The 21,314-nt window shown below is 45.1% G+C and overlaps 1 protein-coding gene across 2 annotated transcripts in view; it reads left to right on the forward strand.

The window, feature by feature from the left end:
- The first annotated feature begins 317 nt into the window (after positions 1–317).
- The window catches only part of esd (esterase D/formylglutathione hydrolase), a 30,220-nt gene continuing 9,223 nt past the window's right edge, over positions 318–21,314 (forward strand). The window contains exons 1-3 of one of the 2 annotated variants that reach the window (XM_068040282.1): positions 318–454; positions 8,764–8,839; positions 15,553–15,641. In XM_068040282.1, coding sequence (XP_067896383.1) covers positions 388–454; positions 8,764–8,839; positions 15,553–15,641 — 232 coding nt within the window. In that variant the 5' untranslated portion in view covers positions 318–387. The other variant, XM_068040283.1, reaches the window with a different exon arrangement.

Below are 21,314 nucleotides of genomic sequence, written 5' to 3' on the forward strand. Positions count from 1 at the left end.
TTGCAGGCGAGGGAATCAGGATCTTTCTTGTGGTTGGTGTATTTTCAGTGATCTATAGGTCAATGCTATTGAGTTTGGGGTATGTTGTGAAAGTCTCTGATGAGATTATTGATCTCTTTATAAACTGATTCCTAATCCCAGTTAAATGTGTTACTGCAGTTTAAAATATTCATCATGTCTGTCAAACGCGTCAAAACAGATTTTCAGTAGTAACACATTTACCACAAATGTAAATACAACACGTGTTGAAAGGGTGTTTAGACTTGAATATAATCATCAAAGTGTACACAAAACTTTTAAAAACACAAATCTATTAATCACCCCTCCCCCTCCAGCAGCAGTTACCGCCATCTCCCTCCCGGACTCGCTCCGCCCCCTCAATATTTTATGTTCCGATTTCTCGGGGCAAAAGTCGTCGCCGTCGCCCGAAACCGTTTCAGCATCTCGTTTTCCGGTAGGTGACCACCGGGGCCCGGAGACATTTCCAGTGGCTGGAAAATCGAGCGGGAATAACTCGAGGCTTCAACGGACAACAGCCTGAGGCTTAGGCCCGAACCTCAAATCTAGGTCGGAGCTGGGGGAGGGAAAGGAGTGGTAGGGAAAGGAGTGGTAGGGGGAGGAGGGAGAAGGAGTGGTAGTGGGAGGGACGAGCTAGGGTGAGGGAAGGAGGGACGAGCTAGGGGGGGAGGAAGGGGGTGAGGGATAGTGGGAGGGAAGGAGGGACGGGGTAGGGGGAAGGAGGGTAGGGTTAGGATGAGGGAAGGAGGGGTAGGGTTAGGATGAGGGAAGTAGGGGGAGGGAAGGGAGGGGCGGGTGTAGGGGAGGGAAGGAGGGGCGGGGGAAGGAGGGACATGGGGGTAGGGTGAGGGAAGGAGGGTAGGGTGCAGGGAAGGAGGGACACGGGGATAGGTGAGGGGGCGGGGGGAGGGAAGGAGGTAGGGGGACAGACAGGGGGGAGGGAAGGAGGGGTAGGTGGAGAAGGAAGGGAGAAGGGAGACTGGGAGGGAGGGGCATAAGAAGGGATGGGGGAGCGAAGGAGGGTAGGGTGCAGGGAAGGAGGGTAGGGTGCAGGGAAGGAGGGACATGGGGGTAGGTGAGGGGGCGGGGGGAGGGAAGGAGGTAGGGGGACAGACAGGGGGGAGGGAAGGAGGGGTAGGTGGAGAAGGAAGGAAGAAGGGAGACTGGGAGGGAGGGGCATAAGAAGGGATGGGGGAGCGAAGGAGGGGAGGGGTGGTGGAAGGAGGGACAGTGGAAGGAGGGAAGGGGGGCCAGGGCAGGGAGGGTGGAAGGGACAGGCGAGGGTGGGACGGAGGAGGGAAGGGTGAAGGAGGGACGGGGGTGGAGGTGGAAGGAGGGAGGGAGGAAGGGACTTGGTGGGGGGTGGAACAGGGGAGGGAGGAGGGGACGGGGTGGGAGGAGGTACTGGGGGGGGGGAAGGAGAGAGGGGAGGGATGTACCGGGGGTGGTTGAATGGATTTTTTTGTCACCAAGATTGAGACCATCCAATTATCCCTCCCTCCCACGAGCCCACCAGACTGATCTTCCTCTAATGCTCCCTCCGCCCTATCCCTGAACTCTCATCTTTCTCCAGTTTCTCTCCTATCTCCTCTCATGCCCGCTCCAAAATTATCTTGAGTATGAGACTCGCCTCCTTCTCTCTTGTCCCTATTCCCACTTAATTACTGACCACCCAACTTCCCTTCCTGGCTCCCATGTTAGCTGACATTATCAATGATTCTCCCTCCTCAGGTCTGTCCCTCTCTCCTTTAAATCTGCAGTCATCACCAACCCTTGACCTCTCTGCTTTCACCATCTCCAACCTGCTTTTCCTTTCCAAAGTACTTGAGCACATTGTCGCCTCCCAAATTTGTGCCCACCTTTGCTGGAACTCCATGTTTGAATCTCTCCAATCAGGCTTCCAGCCCTGCCACAGTTCTGAAACAGCTCTTATCAAAGTCACAATTGACATCCTGTGAGACTGACAAAGGCAACCTGTCCCTCCTCATTCTTCTCAACCTGTCTGCAGCCTTTGACACAGTTGATGACACCATTCTTCGCCATTGCCTCTCGCGGTCATCCAGCTGGTTGGGACCGCACTCACCTGGTTCCATTCTTATCTATCTGTCTGTAGCCAGAGACTCGCCATCAATGGCTTCTCTTTCCACCCCCGTGCGGTCACCTCTGGTGACCCACAAGGATCTTTCCTTGGCCCCCTTCTATTGCACATCTGTATGCTGCCCCTCGCCGACATCATCCAAAAACATGTCAGTTTTCACATGTACGCTGACGACACCCAACTCTACCTCAGCATCACCTCTCTCGACCCCTCCACTGTCACAAAAATATCAGACTGCATATCTGAGCAGAAATTTCCTACCTCTTTGACCAAGCTGCTGCTCATCTCCCCTAATAGCTTTTGTTTTATTCATTCATGGGATGTGGGCGTCACTGGCCAGGCCAGCATTTATTGTCCATCCCTAATTGCCCTTGAGAAGGTGGTGGTGAGCTGCCTTCTTGAACCGCTGCAGTCCATTTGGGTAGGTATAACCACAGTGCTGTCAGGAAGGGAGTTCCAGGATTTTGACCCAGCGACAGTGAAGGAACGGCGATATAGTTCCAAATCAGGATGGTGTGTGACTTGGAGGGGAACATGCAGGTGGTGGTGTTCCTATGTATTTGCTGCCCTTGTCCTTCTAGTTGGTATAGGTCGCGGGTTTGGAAGGTGCTGTCTAAGGAGCCTTGGTGCATTGCTGCAGTGCATCTTGTAGATGGTACACACTGCTGCCACTGTGCGTCGGTGGTGGGGTGCCAATCAAGCGGGCTGCTTTGTCCTGGATGGTGTCGAGCTTCTTGAGTGTTGTTGGAGCTGCACCCATCCAGGCAAGTGGAGAATATTCCATCACACTCCTGACTTGCGCCTTCTAGATGGTGGACAGGCTTTGGGGAGTCAGGAGGTGAGATACTCGCCTCAGGATTCCTAGCCTCTGACCTGCTCTTGTAGCCATGGTATTTATATGGCTACTCCAGTTCAGTTTCTGTTCAATGGTAGCCCCTAGGATGTTGATGGTGAGGGATTCAGCGATGGTAATGCCGTTGAATATCAAGGGGAGATGGTTAGATTCTCTCTTGTTGGAGATGGTCATTGCCTGGCACTTGTGTGGCGCGAATGTTAGTTGCCACTTATAAGCCCAAGCCTGGATATTGTCCAGGTCTTGCTGCATTTCTACACGGACTGCTTCAGTATCTGAGGAGTCACGAATGGTGCTGGACATTGTGCAATCATCAGCGAACATCCCCACTTCTGATCTTATGATTGAAGGAAGGTCATTGATGAAGCAGCTGAAGATGGTTGGGCCTAGGACACTACCCTGAGGAACTCCTGCAGTGATGTCCTGGAGCTCAGATGATTGACCTCCAACAACCACAACCATCTTCCTTTGCGCTAGGTGTGGCTCCAGCCAGCGGAGGGTTTTCCCCCTGATTCCCATTGACCTCAGTTTTGCTGGGACTCCTTGATGCCACACTTGGTCAAATGCTGCCTTGATGTCAAGGGCAGTCACTCTCACCTCAGCTCTTGAGTTCAGCTCTTTTGTCCATGTTTGAACCAAGGCTGTAATGAGGTCAGGAGCTGAGTGGCCCTGGCGGATCCCAAACTGAATGTCACTGAGCAGGTTATTGCTAAGCAAGTGCTGCTTGATGGCACTGTTGATGACACCTTCCATCACTTTACTGATGATTGTGAGTCGGCTGATGGGGTGGTAATTGGCCGGGTTGGACTTGTCCTGCTTTTTGTGTACAGGACATACCTGGGCAATTTTCCACATTGTAGGGTAGATGCCAGTGTTGTAGCTGTACTGGAACAGCTTGGCTAGTGGCGCGGCTAGTTCTGGAGCACAGGTCTTCAGTACTATTGCTGGAATATTGTCAGGACCGATAGCCTTTGCAGTATCCAGTGCCTACAGTCATTTCTTGATATCACGTGGAGTGAATCGAATTGGCTGAGGTCTGGCATCTGTGATGCTGGGGACTTCAGGAGGAGGCTGAGATGGATCATCAACTCGGCACTTCTGGCTGAAGATTGTTGCAAATGCTTCAGCCTTATCTTTCGCACTGATGTGCTAGGCTCCCCCATCATTGAGGATGGGGATATTTGTGGAGCCACCTCCTCCAGTTAGTTGTTTAATTGTCCACCACCATTCATGGCTGGATGTGGCAGGACTGCAGAGCTTAGATCTAATCCGTTGGTTATGGGATCGCTTAGCTCTGTCTATGGCATGCTGCTTACGCAGTTTGGCACGGAGATAGTCCTGTGTTGTAGCTTCACCAGGTTGACACCTCATTTTGACGTATGCCTGGTGCTGCTCCTGGCATACCCTCCTGCACTCTTCATTGAACCAGGGTTGGTCTCCTGGCTTGATGGTAATGGTAGAGTGGGGAATATGCCGGGCCATGAGGTTACAGATTGTGGTTGAGTACAATTCTGCTGCTGCTGATGGTCCACAGCGCCTCATGGATGCCCAGTTTTGCATTGCTGGATATGTTCGAAATCTATCCCATTTAGCACGGTGATAGTGCCACACAACACGATGGACGGTATCCTCAATGTGAAGGCGGGACTTCGTCTCCACAAGGACTGTGCAGTGGTCACTCCTACCAATGCAGTCATGGGCAGAAGCATCTGCGGCAGGCAGATTGGTGAGGACAAGGTCAAGTATGTTTTTCCCTTGTGTTGGTTCCCCACCACCTGCCGCAGACCCAGTCGAGCAGCTATGTCCTTTAGGGCTCGGTCAGTAGTGGTGCTACCGAGCCACTCTTGGTGATGGACATTGAAGTCCCCCACCCAGAGTACATTTTGTGCCCTTGCTACCCTCAGTGCTTCCTCCAAGTGGTGTTCAACATGGAGGAGTACTGAGTCATCAGCTGAGGGAGGGCGGTAGGTGGTAATCAGTAGGAGGTTACCTTGCCCATGTTTGACCTGATGCCATGAGACTTCATGGGGTCCGGAGTCGATGTTGAGGACTCCCAGGGCAACTCCCACCCTACTGTATACCACTGTGCCACCACCTCTGTTGGGTCTGTCCTGCCGGTGGGACAGGACATACCCGGGGTTGGTGATGGCAGTGTCTGGGACATTGTCTGCAAGGTATGATTCTGTGAGTTTGACTATGTCAGGCTGTTGCTTGACTAGTCTGTGGGACAGCTGTCCAACTTTGGCACAAGCCCCCAGATGTTAGTAAGGAGGACTTTGCAGGGTCGACAGGGCTGGGTTTGCTGTTGTCGTTTCCGGTGCCTAGGTCGATGCCGGGTGGTCTGTCCAGTTTCATTCCTTTTTATAGACTTTGTAGTGGTTAGATACAACTGAGTGGCATGCTAGGCCATTTCAGAGGGCATGTAAGAGTTAACCACATTGCTGTTCGTCTGGAGTCACATGTAGGCCAGACCAGGTAAGGACAGCAGATTTCCTTCCCTAAAGGACATTAGTGAACCAGATGGGTTTTTACAACAATCAAATTCCACCTTCTGCTGTGGTGGGATTCGAACCCATGCCCCCAGAGAAATACCCTGGGTCTCTGAGTTATTAGTCCAGTGATAATACCACTACGCCACCGCCTACCCTTTGATGTTTTTTTTTATAACGTCTCTGTGAGCGGCTTGGTATATTTATTACATTAAAGGTACTGTATAAATACAAGTTGTTAGGAGAAGTCCTATCTCCAAAACTCAGTCAGAGGATCAGTTGGACAGCACAGAAGTGGTAGTGGAGGAAAAGTAGAGCTGCATGCCTTCAGTGTACATGTGCAAATTGATCCCTTGCCATTGGGAGGTGTAATGTAGATGAGGAAAAGGATGGTCCAGGGATAGAAGTTTAGTCCACTCCAGATTTCCAGTGGTGGCAAGAAGAGAAGTCATGACTTGAGAGATGCTGGTTGTGTTGGTATAGGAGTAGGAGTGAAATCAGATGATGGCCGTCCAAATGAGGTGGGTGGTGGCAGAGAGGAGGATGGAAGGGTATTGGTGAGACCACATCTCGAATACTGTGTGCAGTTTTGGTCTCATTTAAGAAAAGATCTAAATGCGTTGGAGGCGGTTCAGAGGAGGTTTACTAAATTGATAACTGGAATGAGCGGGTTGCCTTATAAGGAAAGGTTGGACAGACTGGGCTTGTTTTCACTGGAGTTTAGAAGAGTGAGGGGAGAGTTGATTGAAGTTTATAAGATCCTGAACGGTCTTGACAAGGTGGATTTAGAGAGGATGTTTCCTCTTGGGTCAGTCCAGAACTAGGGGGCACTGTTTTAAAATTAGGGGTTGCCCTTTTAGGACAGAGATGAGGAGAAATTTTTTCTCTGAGGGTTGTGCGACTTTGGAATTCTCTGCCTCAGATGGTGGTGGAGGCGGGGTCATTGAATATTTTTAAGACGGAGGTAGATTCCTGTTAGGCAAGGGAATCAAGAGTTATCGGGGGTCAATGGGAGTGTGGAATTCGAAACACGAACAGATCAGCCATGATCTTATGGAATGACGGAGCAGGCTCAGAGGCCAAATGGCTGCCTTCTGCTCCTAATTCGTATGTTTGTATGTTCCTCAACTTCTCTGTCTCCTTTTCTAGGGATGGACTATTAACCAATATTCACTATAAGCCCACTGACTCCAACAGCTATTTTGATTGCACTTCTTCACACCCTGCTTCCTGTTCCATTCTCCAAGTTTCTCCGTCTCAGTCACATCTGTTCTGACAATGCAATCCTTAGTACTAGTGCTTCTGATATGTCTTCCTTTTTCCTTAACCGAGGATTCCTTTTCCCCCCCCACCCCGCCCCCCAAACCCTGGTTGACGTGACCCTCGACCGTGTCCGTTTAATTTCTCTCACTTCTGCTCTCACCCCTTCCCCTCCCTCCCGGAATCATGATGGGGTTCCCCTTGCCCTCGCTTTCCGCACCAGCCTCCACATCTAAAAGATCATCCTCCACCATTTCTACCACCTCCAGCATGATGCCATCAACAAATACATCTTCCCCTCTCCTTTCAGCATTCAGAAGAGACTGTTCCCTCTGCGACACCTTGATCTATTCCTTAGTCACTCCAACACCAATTTCAGACCCTCATTTTATTTTATTTTTCTTTGCTGGTTTTGGATTTACTCTTAGGAAAATAGGAGCAGGAGTAGGCCATTCAGCCCATCGAGCCTGCCCTGCCATTCAATACGATTTTGGCTGATCTTCCACTTCAATGTCTTTTTCCCACACTATCCTCATTTCCCTTTATATCATTTGTATTTAGAAATCTGTTAATCTCTGATTTAAATATACTCAATGACTGAGCTTCCACGGCCCTCTGGGGTAGAGAATTCTAAAGATTCACAACCCTCTGAGTGAAGAAATTTCTCCTCATCTCTGTCCTAAGTGCTTTCCCCCTTGTCTTGAAATTGTGTCCCCTGGTTCTGGACTCTCAACTAAGGGAAACATCTTAGCTGCATCTAACCTTTAAGTATTTTGTAGGTTTCAATGAGATCACCTCTCATTCTTCGAAACTCTAGAGAATACAGGCCCAGTTTCCCCAATCTCTCTTCATAGAACAGTCCCACCATCCCTTCATTGCACTCCCTCTATGGCAATCATATAATTCCTTAGGTAAGGGGACCAAAACTGCACACAGTACTCCAGGTACAGTCTAACCAAGGTTCTATACAATTGAAGCAAGACTTCACTACTCCTGCACTCAAATCCTCTTGTGCTAAAGGCTAACATACCATTAGCCTTCCTAATTGCTTTCGGACAGCAGCAGTTCATCGTTTTGCCATTCACCCCTCTAGATGCATCTTTTTGTTTTCTTGTCCCATTACCACTCCCTTTGGCCCTGCACCACCCGCCCTTTTGTCATTTAATACCTCCTGTCTTCACCCTATCACAGACCCTCCCTTTTGTTCTTTTGCCCCCTTTCATTTGCTTAAAACCTTTTACATTTCTAACTTTTCCTTGTTCAAATGGTAGATCGTCGACTTGAAGTGTTAACTGTTCCTCTTTCCACAGATGTTGACAGACCTGCTAAGTATTTCCAACATTCTCTGTTTTTATTTCAGATTTCCAGCATCAGCAATATTTTGCTTTTGTATTCCACTAACCTGTGTGTTCCTGAAGTCTTTTACAATCTTCATTGTTTGCCAAGCCACCTACTTCTGTGTCATCACATATTTGTGATTCTATTCCCAATGTCCAAGTCCAAATCACATATTTGTTTTTAAAGTGAACCCAGGGCTGCAGAACACTACATGCAACCCTTCTCCAGTCTGAGCACTGTTTCAAGTGAAAAAAGCATACAAACAATGAGAACTGACCAGTAACTGTTTACTGGTGGTATTGGTTGATCGCCCTACATTCCAACTATGATCACACTTCAAAAGTATTTCATTATCTATAAAGAGCTTTGGGTCTTCCTGTGGTTGTGAAAGGCTTTTCTTTGATTGAATGTTGGACAGGACACCCGAACAGTTTCCTGCTCCCTATCAGATATTGCCATGAGATTTGAAACATCTATCTAAACGATTAGCACATGCATACTGGACCTCAGCTTACCATCTCAGATCATGAACAGCACTTCCCTCAATATTGCATGCAAGTGTAAGCCTAGATTATAAACTCAAAGCCCTCCTGCCCCAGAGCCGAATGTGCTACCAGCTGAGTCTTAGCATATTGTCATTGTGACAGCAGTGTTTATATTTATGCAAAGGTTTGGTCATTTTTCTTTAAAAATTATTTGTTTGCTAGTGACGAAAATGACCCTGACTCAAGTTTCAAGCGCCAAGTGCTTCAAAGGATATCAGAAGGTGTATGAGCATGAGAGGTGAGTGAGTATAATCAGCTACAGCAACAGTCTTTATTTTTTTTCCAATTAAGCCTTTTATTACTGGGATTTCTTTCTGTAATATAAGGTAACAAGCATTTTGTGTAAATCTTCAATGCTGGTTAAGATGAACAGTGGTAAACTTACAGCACAGAAACAAGCAATTTGACCCAACTGGCCTGTGGTTAAATATTGGACCATGTGACCAGTGTTTATGCTCCAGACGAGTCTCCTTCCACCCTACTTCATCTAACCTTATTGGCATCTCCATCATATATTTATCTAGCTTCCCTTTAAATGCAGCTATGCTATTTGCCTCAACTGCTCTATGTTTTTGTGAGTTCCACATTCTAATCACATTCTGGCCAAAGAGGTTTCTCCTGAATTCTTCATTGGATTTATTGGTGACTATCTTATATTAATAGCCCCTAGTTTTGGACTCCTCACAGGTGGAAACGTTTTCTTTGTCTATCTTATCAAACCTCTTTATACTTTAAAAGACCACTATTAGGTCATCCCTCAGCCTTCTCTTTCCTAGAGAAAAGAGTCTTAGCTTGTTCAGTCTTTCTAGATGATTACAACCTTCCAATTCTGGTATTGCCCTTGTGAATCTTTTTGCACCTTCCCCCGTGCCTCTATATCCTCTTTTGTAACATGAGACCAGAACTGTGCATACTACCCAAAATGTGTTCTAGCCAAGGTTCGATACAAGTTTAGCATAACTTCTCTGCTTTTCAATTCTATTCCAGTATTTTTGCATTTTTTATTATCTTGTTGCTACTTCAAATGATTTTATGACTGTGTACTCCTCTACTGCAATTAGACTCTTATTTTCCAAGGAGTATGTGGCCGCCTTATTCTTTCTACCAGAATGCACCACGCTTATTCATTTGTCATCTGTGCACCCATTCTGCAAGTTTATTAATGCCATCTATCTTGTATTTTATCCCTGCCTTCCTCCCAATTTGGTGTCATTCGGAATTTTGAAATTGTACTTCCGATTCTCAAGTTCAAATCATTCATGTATTTCTTAAACACTAAAATAAATTGAAATATGCTGATTGACCCAATAACATTTTGCTGCAAATCTCAGAATGCTAAAGTAAATTTTAAACATTCGCTGATTAATTAAAAAAAAAATTGTCTCAGTATATTTTGGACTCGGTGGGTGATCGAAGCGATTTGGGGGTGGGATGGGTAGGGTTGTTGTTCAGCTCAGTACCTTTGGGGTCGAGGAGGGTGGAAAAAATTTGGCTGGGCGATTTACACCGATCACAATCCCATGGTAGTGCACGTTGACAATGGATAAGGGCAGGATTGGATTTGGCTGTGATGTGCCCATAGTGGATAACCTGCTCAAACTCATGATCAAGGTTTATATGAATATTGAGCACCTGGGTGTGGTACCAAAGAGGGAGTAATGCCCGTACAGTATACCCCAGATAGCTATGCATTCAGGAAAGGAGGAGAGGAGGGAAAATTAGGCTATAAAAACTCATTACCTCCTGCAGCATCTAATGGCTATCTTGCATGTCTCTTCCCAGGTCAGCATTGCAAGATTATTTTCCATTTGATTTTTCTATCCTTATTTCTGTTCTCAGAAGATGGGTAATTCATATTGGAACCTAGTGTTTTCCCCTCACAATTGCTGAAACAGAATTGCCCGTTTTAAAGGGGTGTTTCCACAGTACTTTAATACATGAAGGAGGTAGACTGACGAGTGGGACCAAAATGTCATAGAACCGGGTTAATTAGTCAGATCAGTTCAGAGCCTCTGAGTCCCAGTTACTATGTACTGGGTCCAATTCCACAGATTTCCAGCATCCGTAGTATTTTGCTTTTATTTTGGTGTTTAATTCACTGCCACTTCTCTTCCAGGAATGCCTACCTTGAAGATGTTCTGCTGTTCTCTCCGGAATTTTCGTTTGTCTCTTTTACCTTGTTCACCTTCGTTGCTTTCTGTTTCCCTCCTGGTGTTTGATAAAGTGTCTACCAAAACTCGTTTCCACAGCCACCACCCCCCCTTCCCCCCAGCTCTCATGCTCACATCTCTGTCCTGGGATTGTTGCAATCTTCCAGTGAACATCAACGCAAGCTCGAGGAACAGCATCTCATTTACCGATTAGGCACGCTACAGCCTGCCGGACTGAACATTGAGTTCAATAATTTCAGAGCATGATGGGCTTCCCATTTTACTTTTATTTTTAGTTTTTTTTTTGTGTTTATTTTGTTTTAGTTTGTTTCTACTGTGCCTACCCACAGTGTTTTTTTTTCATGTTTGTGCTTGTGGCTGTTCAGTTTTCAGTCCATTAACACCCTGTCTGTATTAATGCTTTGTCTTTCAGCACAACATTAATATATTGTTTGCCTTTGCTCCATGACCTTCTGGTCAGCTATTCTGTGACCTTGCCCTATCAGCACCTCCTTTGTTATCTCTTGCCCTATCTCCGCATTACTTGCTTAAAATCTTTTACATTTCTTATATCTGCCAGTTCTAAAGAAGGGTCACTGACCTGAAACGTTAACTCTGCTTCTTTCTCCACAGATGCTGCCAGACCTGCTGAGTATTTCCAGCGTTTCTTGTTTTTATTTCAGATTTCCAGCATCTGCAGTATTTTGCTTTTGTCCACATGTGGTAGGTTTGATTCTCTGAAGTCTAGTATTTGTGAATACTGAGACACTTTAAATGGTTCTGGAGAAAGAAATCATCTTCTCCATGTCACTTCCAGAGAGCAGAATTCTGCTGCTATAGATGTGATCCTCTTGGTCTGTACACCTCAGCATGATAGCTTGGTACAGTTATCCTGCGGGAGTCCATCCTTTAATTCTTTCTACCGAATTAGACCTTTCAGAAATATAGTTGATTTCCTTTGGTGTTGCTGACAGGCAAAATTTAGAAAACTGTAAGACTGTAAATCTCTCTGTGTCTTGGGCCAGAGTAGCGTGGTAGCAGGGCAGGGTCCAAGGCTGGAGTGGGAAAGAAGTAATACAGGGCCTGAGGCTGGACTAGGGAGTGAGCATTGGAATAGAAATGGTGGCATTTGTCTTGGTCCCTGGTAGCCATGTGACTGTTCATTGATCCACAGTAATCACATGGCAATTAAGTGTCTGGAAACAGGCGCATCTTTTTCTTGTATAATTAGGTCGTCAATGGGACCACAGGGATGATGTCCTCTTGTGCTTTGGGTTGCCAAGCAGGGGTTGTCTGAAATACTAAGGAGTCAATGCATGTTCCTCCACAGGATCTCTGCACACTCGCTCTAAACACACAGACAGCATTTCTTTCCAATTTATATTACGCCATTGCCTGTGCGTTGTAAGTGAGGACTTAGATGTATCTCTGGCAGGGAAACCCCTTTAAAGTGGTTTGTTCCTTGCCACCTCTGCAGTTTGGCTCTGGAGGTATCGGTAAATGGCTGCCACAAGCGGCTTCTGTTACTTTATTTCATCCTGGCTGTGATTTTGTCATTGGCTTGTTTGATACGCCAAAATGTAGCTGTGGAACAACTGTATATAGAGAAAGAAAGATCTTGCATTTCTATAGCACCTTTCATGGCCTCAAGATGTTGCAAAAGCTTTACAGCTAATGAGGTACTTTTGAAGTGCATTTGCTGTTGTAATGTAGGTATGCCATTATCTTGTCCCCAGCCTCTAAATCCACCTAACACTGTTCAGAACGTGGGGAACCACTGGTGTTAATGGATTATCGAGCATAATTTTTCCCCTTTTGAAATATAGTAACCCTGCGACATTTTCAGAATTGGTGCAGTAGATTGTCTGTTTCTCCCTGAAATCTCCAGCGTATGGAGGGTCGCTATTTTTACAACTAGATGGATGATCCAAAATCAGATTAAAATATTTTAATTATCAATTAGGAGTTTTGTTTTACATATGGGATTAGGCCACCTTTGCCTGTTGAAGTCTTAAATTTGGCATACCAAATAAGTTTAATGCAGTAGAACAAATTGAATTGTAGCCTCCTTTGTTTTCACCAACTATCCAGTCTGCAGGGGGCAAACAGTCGAACTTGTTCTTCAGCTACATAATAATAGCTCTGAACTTAAAATATTTTAGGACCAGCAACACCATATCTAGGCTTCAGGTCACAAAATCTTTCTTCCTTTCCACCACCCAGGCCCTTCCTACAGGCGAAGTATAAATCCTGTATTGTTCCTTGCCTGAACTCCTATCTTATGAATGGCCCCCCTGATCTAAACAGTAGACTTTGACAGTAAAACTGTCTGGAAGAGTTATTGTTTTTGGACCTGATGTTTTACACAAGATTAAAATTGTGGTTCTGTTACATTGGCTCTGTTTCTCAGTCAATATACTAGAATGTATTTAGCACACACTATTTTTAATATATGTTATCATTTCTCATAATTACTTGCAGAACATTGTGTCTCCATTTTAACCTTGCATAGTCAGCTGTGGGACAATGACAGACCTCGTCATTTGTTTACAGGTTCTGTGATCGATGGTCATGACACAAATAATTTAAATTTGACCCCAAAATTAATGTGCCGTGTTCTCTCCAAACAGCATCACAGTCACTATCACTATTTCTAATGGTGCATATGATAGCATTGTAAATCATGACTCCTGGGCTCAAACGTTTTTAAGAAAATTACCTTAGCAATTACAATGGAGCAATTTGAGCGCTCAGTGGGCTGAATTTTATCAGCCCTCTAGGGATGGGCAGGGAGCCCCATAAAATAGCGAGGGAAGACGGAGGTGGAGTGCCAGTCGCCTTCCCGATGTCATTCAATTTATTCTGGGGTGGGGAAGGCTGAGAATGGCCTTCTCACCCAGAGGCCAATTCAGGCCCTTAAGCTGTCACTTAAGGGCCTCATCCTACCGCCACTGGTATTTTACCAGTGGCTGGTGGGAGCCCAGACATGTGGGGAGATCGTCCAGTTAAACCAGGTGGCCTCCCTGTGAACTGGTGGGGGGACCCTCCCCCCCCCCCCCTCCTGTTTGGACAATCTGTGGCCCATGGAGGGACCCTGGCACCAAAGGCTGCCCCGTGCCATAATCCTCCCCCCACCCACCCTCCAACTCCCCACACCCCTTGTGGCTTCTACCTGACTGAGCCCAGCAAGCCTGTCATTGCTTAACTGCAGTCCAGGGCTCCATGGCTGCTCTTGGTCCAGTGACTGCTGCAGTCCTGGTAGTGGCCACCACTCGCGATGGCACTGCTGAGCTGCCAGCCCTCTGATTGACAGGCAGCTCTTGGAGGCAGGATTTTTCCGTCCTTAAAGGACCTTGGTGCCAGGTCGTTAATTGCTGTGTGCTGTAAAATGCAGCTGGGTGCCCCCAAAACAGCCGAGGCACGGTTCCCCTCACCTTTCCAGCCCGGCATCGGGACCCCCACCGGCTGCATAAAATTCAGCACTATATAAGGAAAGTTTAACTGGATTTCAGTAAAATTTGACTGGACTGTAAATCATTTTAATTAAGCTGTAGCTGAACTGTTTTGCAGCTAATGTCTCAGCTCTCCATGCGGCGCATTGATATTGCCACTGCTTTTTGATTTTGATGCTTAATTGATCCAGAATTGCAGCATTCCCTATGGAACCCACTGGAGCCTTCTGTGAAATGAGCTGTAATCATTAAAATAAAAGCAAAATACCGCGGACACTGGAATTCTGAAATAAAACACCAAGTGCTGGAAATACTCAGCAGGTCTGGGAGCATCTGTGGAGACAGAAAGAAAATTAACGTTTCAGGTCTATGGCCTTTCATCAGAACCGAAGCAATAATCATTGTTTTTATGTGCTGTGTGATGCATGCAAATTGACTATTCCGAGCTGAGAGACCTGGTGACCAACAGATAACGCCAGGTGTGCCTGTAATCAACATGTCATTATCCCCCATTTCGTAACCTTTTTTTGTTCTTTTTTTAAATGTTGCTTCACATCACACGTCAATTCTTGGCTGAAAGGGTTGTGCCCATCGGATGTCTCAAGCATCCTAGAATTCAGCCAGTTGTGTCCTGCTTATGTATGGATCTGTCCTCGAGTGGCTGGTTCTGAAAATTCTGAAAGAGCTTGATCGGGTAGAAGCTGAGAAATTGTTCTCACTGGTCAGGAAATCTAGAACACGGTGACACAGTCTCAGGATAAGGAGCCAATTATTCAGGACTGAGCTGAGGAGAAATTACTACACTCAGAGGGTTGTGAATCTTTGGAATTCTCTACCCCAGAGGGTTATGGATGCTCCATCATTGAATACATTTAAGGCTGGGATAGACAGATTTTTGGTCTCGTTGGGAATCAAGGGAAATGGTGAGTGGGCAGGAAAGTGGAATTGAAGCCCAAGATCAGCCATGATCATATTGAATGGCGGAGCAGGCTTGATGGGCCTTATGGTCTACTTCTGCTCCTATTTCTTGTGTTTTTGTGGTTCAGAATTTGTTACTTGTGTCTGACTGTACCTGCTTGGTGGGAGGTAGGTAAGAACAGCCTGATATGACTGACCCTTATACTCTTGTGTCTGACTTTAGCTGCTCAGTTGAGGTAGATGAAAAGAGCTTGATTTTTGTTTTTTTCCTGTTTGGTGAAGCACTTTTTTCAAATCCAGTGCTTGCCTGAACAGAGTGGCTAAGATCAGAAACCTTGCCCAGGAGTGGTAGATTCACCACTTTCATTGTTCGCATTGATGGGTTGCATTACCAAACTTAAAAAGTATTTAATTTTTGTTTTGAATGACAGCTCAGAGTTAAAATGCAAGATGCGGTTTGGAATCTATTTGCCTCCAGAAGCAGAGCGTGTGAAGTGCCCTGTGTTATACTGGCTTTCAGGTAAATTAAATAGTGTAAAAATGCTGTGCAATTTATGCTTTATCTCTGAGCCTTCCTACTGTGCACAGTATTTTACTGTGGTCCTAAAAAGATGCCTTTTTCTATGTGGGCTTATTTTATATTTAATGATTTGTGAGTGACCCAGTAAATTGATCGCTAGAAAATAAAGTATCATCTAAGATATCCCTTCAGTATTTCACTGATAACTGCTCCTCACATATTTGAGGATTCACCAGAGAAGCTGGGAAATAGTTTTTAAATAAGGCTGCTTGTACGGAATGCTGCTAAAAAGATGAGGAGCTTTTGCATCTTAATGCCTGATATCTTGTATTTTTTGTTTACCTTAAAAATAAAGCTTTATTGAATTGATATAATTCCCAGGAGCACAGCACATCATGAGTTACAGACCACCTTCTTGAGGTACCAAGGAATCAACAGAATATTACACACTTGAGCAGCAACAGGTGTCAGGGATTGACAGGACTCAACTTATTGCTTGGAAAGAGGGCTTAAGTGAGAAAGGTGGACATGTGGCCCTGCCAGGGTGCGGCCATGAGATGGGGTTTGGACAGGGTGTATGCTCCGTGGGTGTCCAGATAGGCAGCAGCGAGCCTGGGTCTCCTCATTCTTCCCTCCGCCCCAGACTCCTCATTCCTCCTTCCACCCCAGACAATTCTCAGACTCCTCATTCCTCCCTCCGCCCCAGACAATCCTCAGCCTCCTCATTCCTCCCCACGTTCCCAGACAATTCTCAGACTCCTCGTTCTCTCCCATTCCCAGATGGTCCTTGTTACGAGCTCACAGAGCACCAGCCTGGTGTATGCTGAGTCTTTAATGAAACTGCTGTAATGGCTGCCTGCAGTCAGAGTACCTCATGGTAGAGGTCACATGACTACAGCAAGCCAGGAGGCACATTGGTACAGTATTGCATTTCTATCCCAGGCAGTCCTCAGCTATGTGAGTTTACAGTTCCAAAAGCTGTCAGTACCGAATGTATTCATTTGTGATGTTTACAGTTGACACCTTTTGGTCATGAGAAGTTGATGATTAAATTTTAATTGAGTGAACAATTCCTATTTCTTTTGCCTATATGGGGTTGGAGCGATGGAAATAATACTTTAACTCTTCCTACTGATATTCCTGGCTGAGGATAAAATGTTCCATGAGTGTGTTGGTATGAAACTTGGCAGATATATCTGTGTTGTTGTGACTCATCATCCACTGAACTTTAATCATTGTCGAGCCTTGTGAATTAATTGTCGCCTTACAGAAGTGTTAAATGCAGTGGATGAAACTGCAGCTGCTGGAGGACAGTCCTTTGTGGCAAACAGTGTGAGGGCAGTTCACTGGCAGAAGCAACAATACTGATTCTTAGTGTCTAAAATACTATATTTTGCAATTCTTCTCTCCACAGATTGCTTCATAAATTAAAAGAGTAATAAAAGGAGTCTGTTGTGCAGAATGACTAATTCCCTATGTGCTCAATGGGGCAGATTCCCCTGTTCCTGTAATTGGAGCTGCTGGATAGTCTGGGAGTAGGGGAAAATCTAGTGAGGAGGAATTCACACCCTAATGGAGCTCAGCCAGTTCTCTGTTCTGGATGGGAGATCATTCAGGTTCCCCTCGTGAGCTCCTCCACACCCAAGCTTCCTCCAACCACTGTGCGCAGGTGATCTGAAAATCGGAGCCCTATATCTTCATTGGCAAATAGGACAAATTACAACTTGGGTTTCATCCACCAGGTTGTTGATGGAAGATGAGAAACTACAGGTTCACATGCGCTTCAATGAGATACTACTCCCTAATTGTTGTAGTAAAATGAGTCCTGTTTATCATGGCCCCGTGCTTGTGTCCTCCAGAATGTCCCATTCAGTGGCTGACCAGATATACCAAAAGAGGCCAGCTCTTCAATGAGGCAGAAGACAAGAAATACCAAGGGCTACTGCTGGGACTTTTTCCTAAGCATTCTTGGGAATCGTGAGATTGGTTTTAGGTTGTGTTGATTCTACTTGGAAACAAAACAGGCCCCAGATTGGTTGCTGCGATTGAGGTATGTTGTTTAGCTCTTCATTTATTTGGTTTCCTTGAGATTTGATGTGATCATACTCTAGTGTAGTTAGCTGACATTATAGCCTTGGCGGAGTGTTGTCTTAAAAAATGCATTTGATGTGGCGTAGCTTGACAACAGTAAGAGTACTGCTGTGCAGTTCAATAGCTGAAAAATGTATATTCCATTCTGCTGTCTTGCTGTCAATTTCCAAGTATAACTGAATGGAAAAAAAATTGGTCCGGAGTTTGCAGGAGTAATGACAGCAAAACCGTCAGCATTTGCCATCATTACTCCACTGAAAGTGACAACATCGGGTCTGTACATGCGCAGGATAACTTGGAAATCCAGAAGTTGCTGTCAGTGACTTAACGCTTTTCCAAAGGGTGCACCAATGAGGCGCCCCCAGACTGCAATCAATTTGTATTTGGAACACCAAACCGAAAAGGGACTGACATCTTTTCATTTTTTTTCTTCAAGAATTAGCAAGTATTTGGCCAAAGTATTCTTGTCTTTTTTTTTGTAACAGCTCTAGAGAGAAAATCTTTTTTTTTGTTAACCTGTGTGTGTGTGTGTGTGTGTGTGTGTGTGTGTGTGGGTGGAGCTAAGCTAAACGGGAACTTCCATATTTCACTCTGTGTGTTAATGCTTTCCTTTGTTACTGGTTATGTCTAGTTTTATAATAAACTGATAATTTTGTTGTTTATTAAAGAAACCTGGTTGGTGTATTTTATTCTGGGATAAGGAGTAGAGTTGATATTGATAGGAGTAGATATTGACCATATTGGTAACTGGGTAAACATTTAAATATATGTTGTGACCTGTGGAGAAGTGGAACTAGAAAATACTGTGCACTCCTCCCACCTTGGTCATAATGTCCTTCTAATCTCCTGGCCTGCTGTGGGTGAATACTGCAATATATTTGTCTGCTTACCTGCTTGCTGACGTCACTGCTGCTGCACTGCAAGCCAGCCTCTTGACTTAAACTGTCATTGGAAAAAGGGAAAACCACGCCACGGAGATTGACAGATCTTTGCAGGCAGCCTTTTTTGAGGTCAGCAGTGAGTACCATTTCTTTGTCATTGACTGCAAAATCCAGGCCATTATAGCTTGTTATTCACATAGTAATTTAATAATACAGGGAGCTAACTGAGCACAGTACAAATGCACCTGTTATTGTATTGTACCATGTCAGCGTGTCTGAGTCTAAGATGACTCGTATTTCAGAAAATAGCATTTATTTTAGTGTCTGTAATTGACTGACACTTGACAATTTCTTTCCATATCAACATAATCTGGCAGAAAATTACCTCTTGGTTTCTAGCCATCACTCTAGCTAAGTGATACGGCAGCTGCACAAGTATTTGATGAGTACATTCAGAAAACATTACGTTTTCCTTTCCACCCAATAATGAATTGGTCATGGGTAGCTGTACGTCTTCATTTGAGCTGAGTCAGCTACTGTTTTGAGATGTCAACTTTAAAACACTTGCATTTCATCCAATAATGCTGTTCATCAGCCAGCTACCCAGCTAACATTATGTAGTAACTACTGCTCTATATCAGCATTAAAAAACTATGGTTTATTTGCAGTTATGTGACATTGACTTTTTTTAGGATTTTATGTAATGTATCCTCTTAAGAATCCTTGAGACTTTTCTCTCTTGGGGTTCATGTTCCTTCAATGGATTGAGAGGCTTTTGAGAAAGAGATGGGAGCAGACAGGAGACAGGTGGTCTTCAGTATTTGCATGTGTGTATTGCGTATGCATGCTAGCGTGGGCGTGCTGTGTATCCGTAGGCATTAACCGAATTAGAGATCAAGTTTAATACATTTCAACTTTTCTTTAAACCTAAGAAAGCCTGTTTGTGCTGGTTTCTTTGCCTTATAATTGGAAAGCGGTGAACAAGGATTCACCAAGGGGGAGATAAAAACACGGTGTGTTTAAAATTAAACCCTGTTACAGCAAGACCAGGTGAAGGCTGAAAGGGACCCCTAGACACCTTTCTCACCTGATCGTAACAGCAGTTACTGGAAAATTCCTTCTGTCCCACCCTTCTACACCAGCTGTCATTCTTTAACCAAATCTTTGGTAAACTCTCCGTTTCCTTTGGGTTGCCATCCCATTTTTGCTACCTTGCGTATAAATTATTCGAGCTGAAACATTGGCCGGGATTAACCCTGGGCAAACAGGGGGGCTTGTTGGGGGCAACGGGGGCGACCCTCTATCAGGCACAGGGTGCCTGATCATGAGGACTTTTTTCACGGGCCGTCAGAGAGCCGGCGGTTTCTCTCGGGCTTCAGCCACCTGACTAGCCACGAGTAAAATCCCCATGAAGGCAGGCAAAGGCCCTTAAGTGGCCATTTAAGGGCCTTGATTGGCCTGGGGTGGACGGGTCGTTTTTTGCCACCGTCGCCCTGCGTAAAATGGCAGCGGGAGTGGGTCAGGAAGGGCTCCCGGAGCCTCCTGCTCCATTTTTACCCCACCCCATCCCCGCCACCATCCCGCTGTTTGAGAGGGGTGTAAAATTCAGCCCTTTAACTTTGTTTCCACAGATGCTGCCTGATCAGCTATTTCTAGCATTTTCTGTTTTTATTGTATAAGTTGTTTCTGTTTTTAATGGTTTATAAGCTTTAGGGATTTTAAATCATGATGCTAATATCCCACCAAACAGCTGGTAAATTTATCAAGTGCAACCATTGTCAGGCATCTGGGTACTATAATGTGGAATACAATATACATCTTGGAGTCTCATTACTGTTTGCATTTTTTAAATGTCTCACATTTTTGTATTTTGACTGCCACTTACACTAACAGAAACTTTTGTAGAATGGACACAACAGTGTTTTGAGTTTTTCAATTTTGCAATATTTCTGATTGTGTGAACACAAAAAAGGAAACCTGTGAAGCCCATTTCTTCCACTGGCACCATACACCCTACTTTACCATAGACCGCTACATGTTATGTTGTTATGCTGGTGTGATGTCTAAAGCTGTACTTTGTCAAGTTAATTTCTATTTGGCAAAATGTTCCATCAGTAATCATAATAAACCCTGACTGCATTCAGCACTGCATCAAAGCTATGGACAGAAGAAGGAAAAGTCTGCCATTCTTATCAAAACAATACAATGAAAGGGGACTTGATGAAAGCAACTTGCTGTGGGCAGGATGATTTTAATATCAGCAGCCACACTGTAGTCAAATGTACCAAAATAGTTTCCTTTTAAACCAACCAGTAAGGGGTCCCCTCTCCAAACTATGAAGAAACCCCACAGAAATTCTTGTCGCTTTCAATTGGCCAAAATGAAACTGCTTGGTGCGAAGAATTACCATACTTCCCCTTCAGACCCAATATCCAGGTTTAAATTCTATTTACAATGATAGGATTGAAGTCATTTCAAGATTCCTAAGCAAAATAAGTTTGGACAGCCTGAATCCAGTTTCTGGTGGGTGAGGAACAAAATATCCCATAATTCAATGCAAATTGGCAACTCCCTTCATGGTTATCAGGATGACTAGCGTTGAGAATGGAATATTCAGAGAGATAGGTAGTGCTGTTCTGAAGTTGAAGTGCATTGGGGTGAAGTAAAGGGAGCCTTGCTGTTGTTAAAACTTACTTAAAGA

Source organism: Heterodontus francisci, chromosome 10, assembly GCF_036365525.1.
Source record: "Heterodontus francisci isolate sHetFra1 chromosome 10, sHetFra1.hap1, whole genome shotgun sequence".
In the NCBI taxonomy this organism is placed as follows: domain Eukaryota; kingdom Metazoa; phylum Chordata; class Chondrichthyes; order Heterodontiformes; family Heterodontidae; genus Heterodontus; species Heterodontus francisci.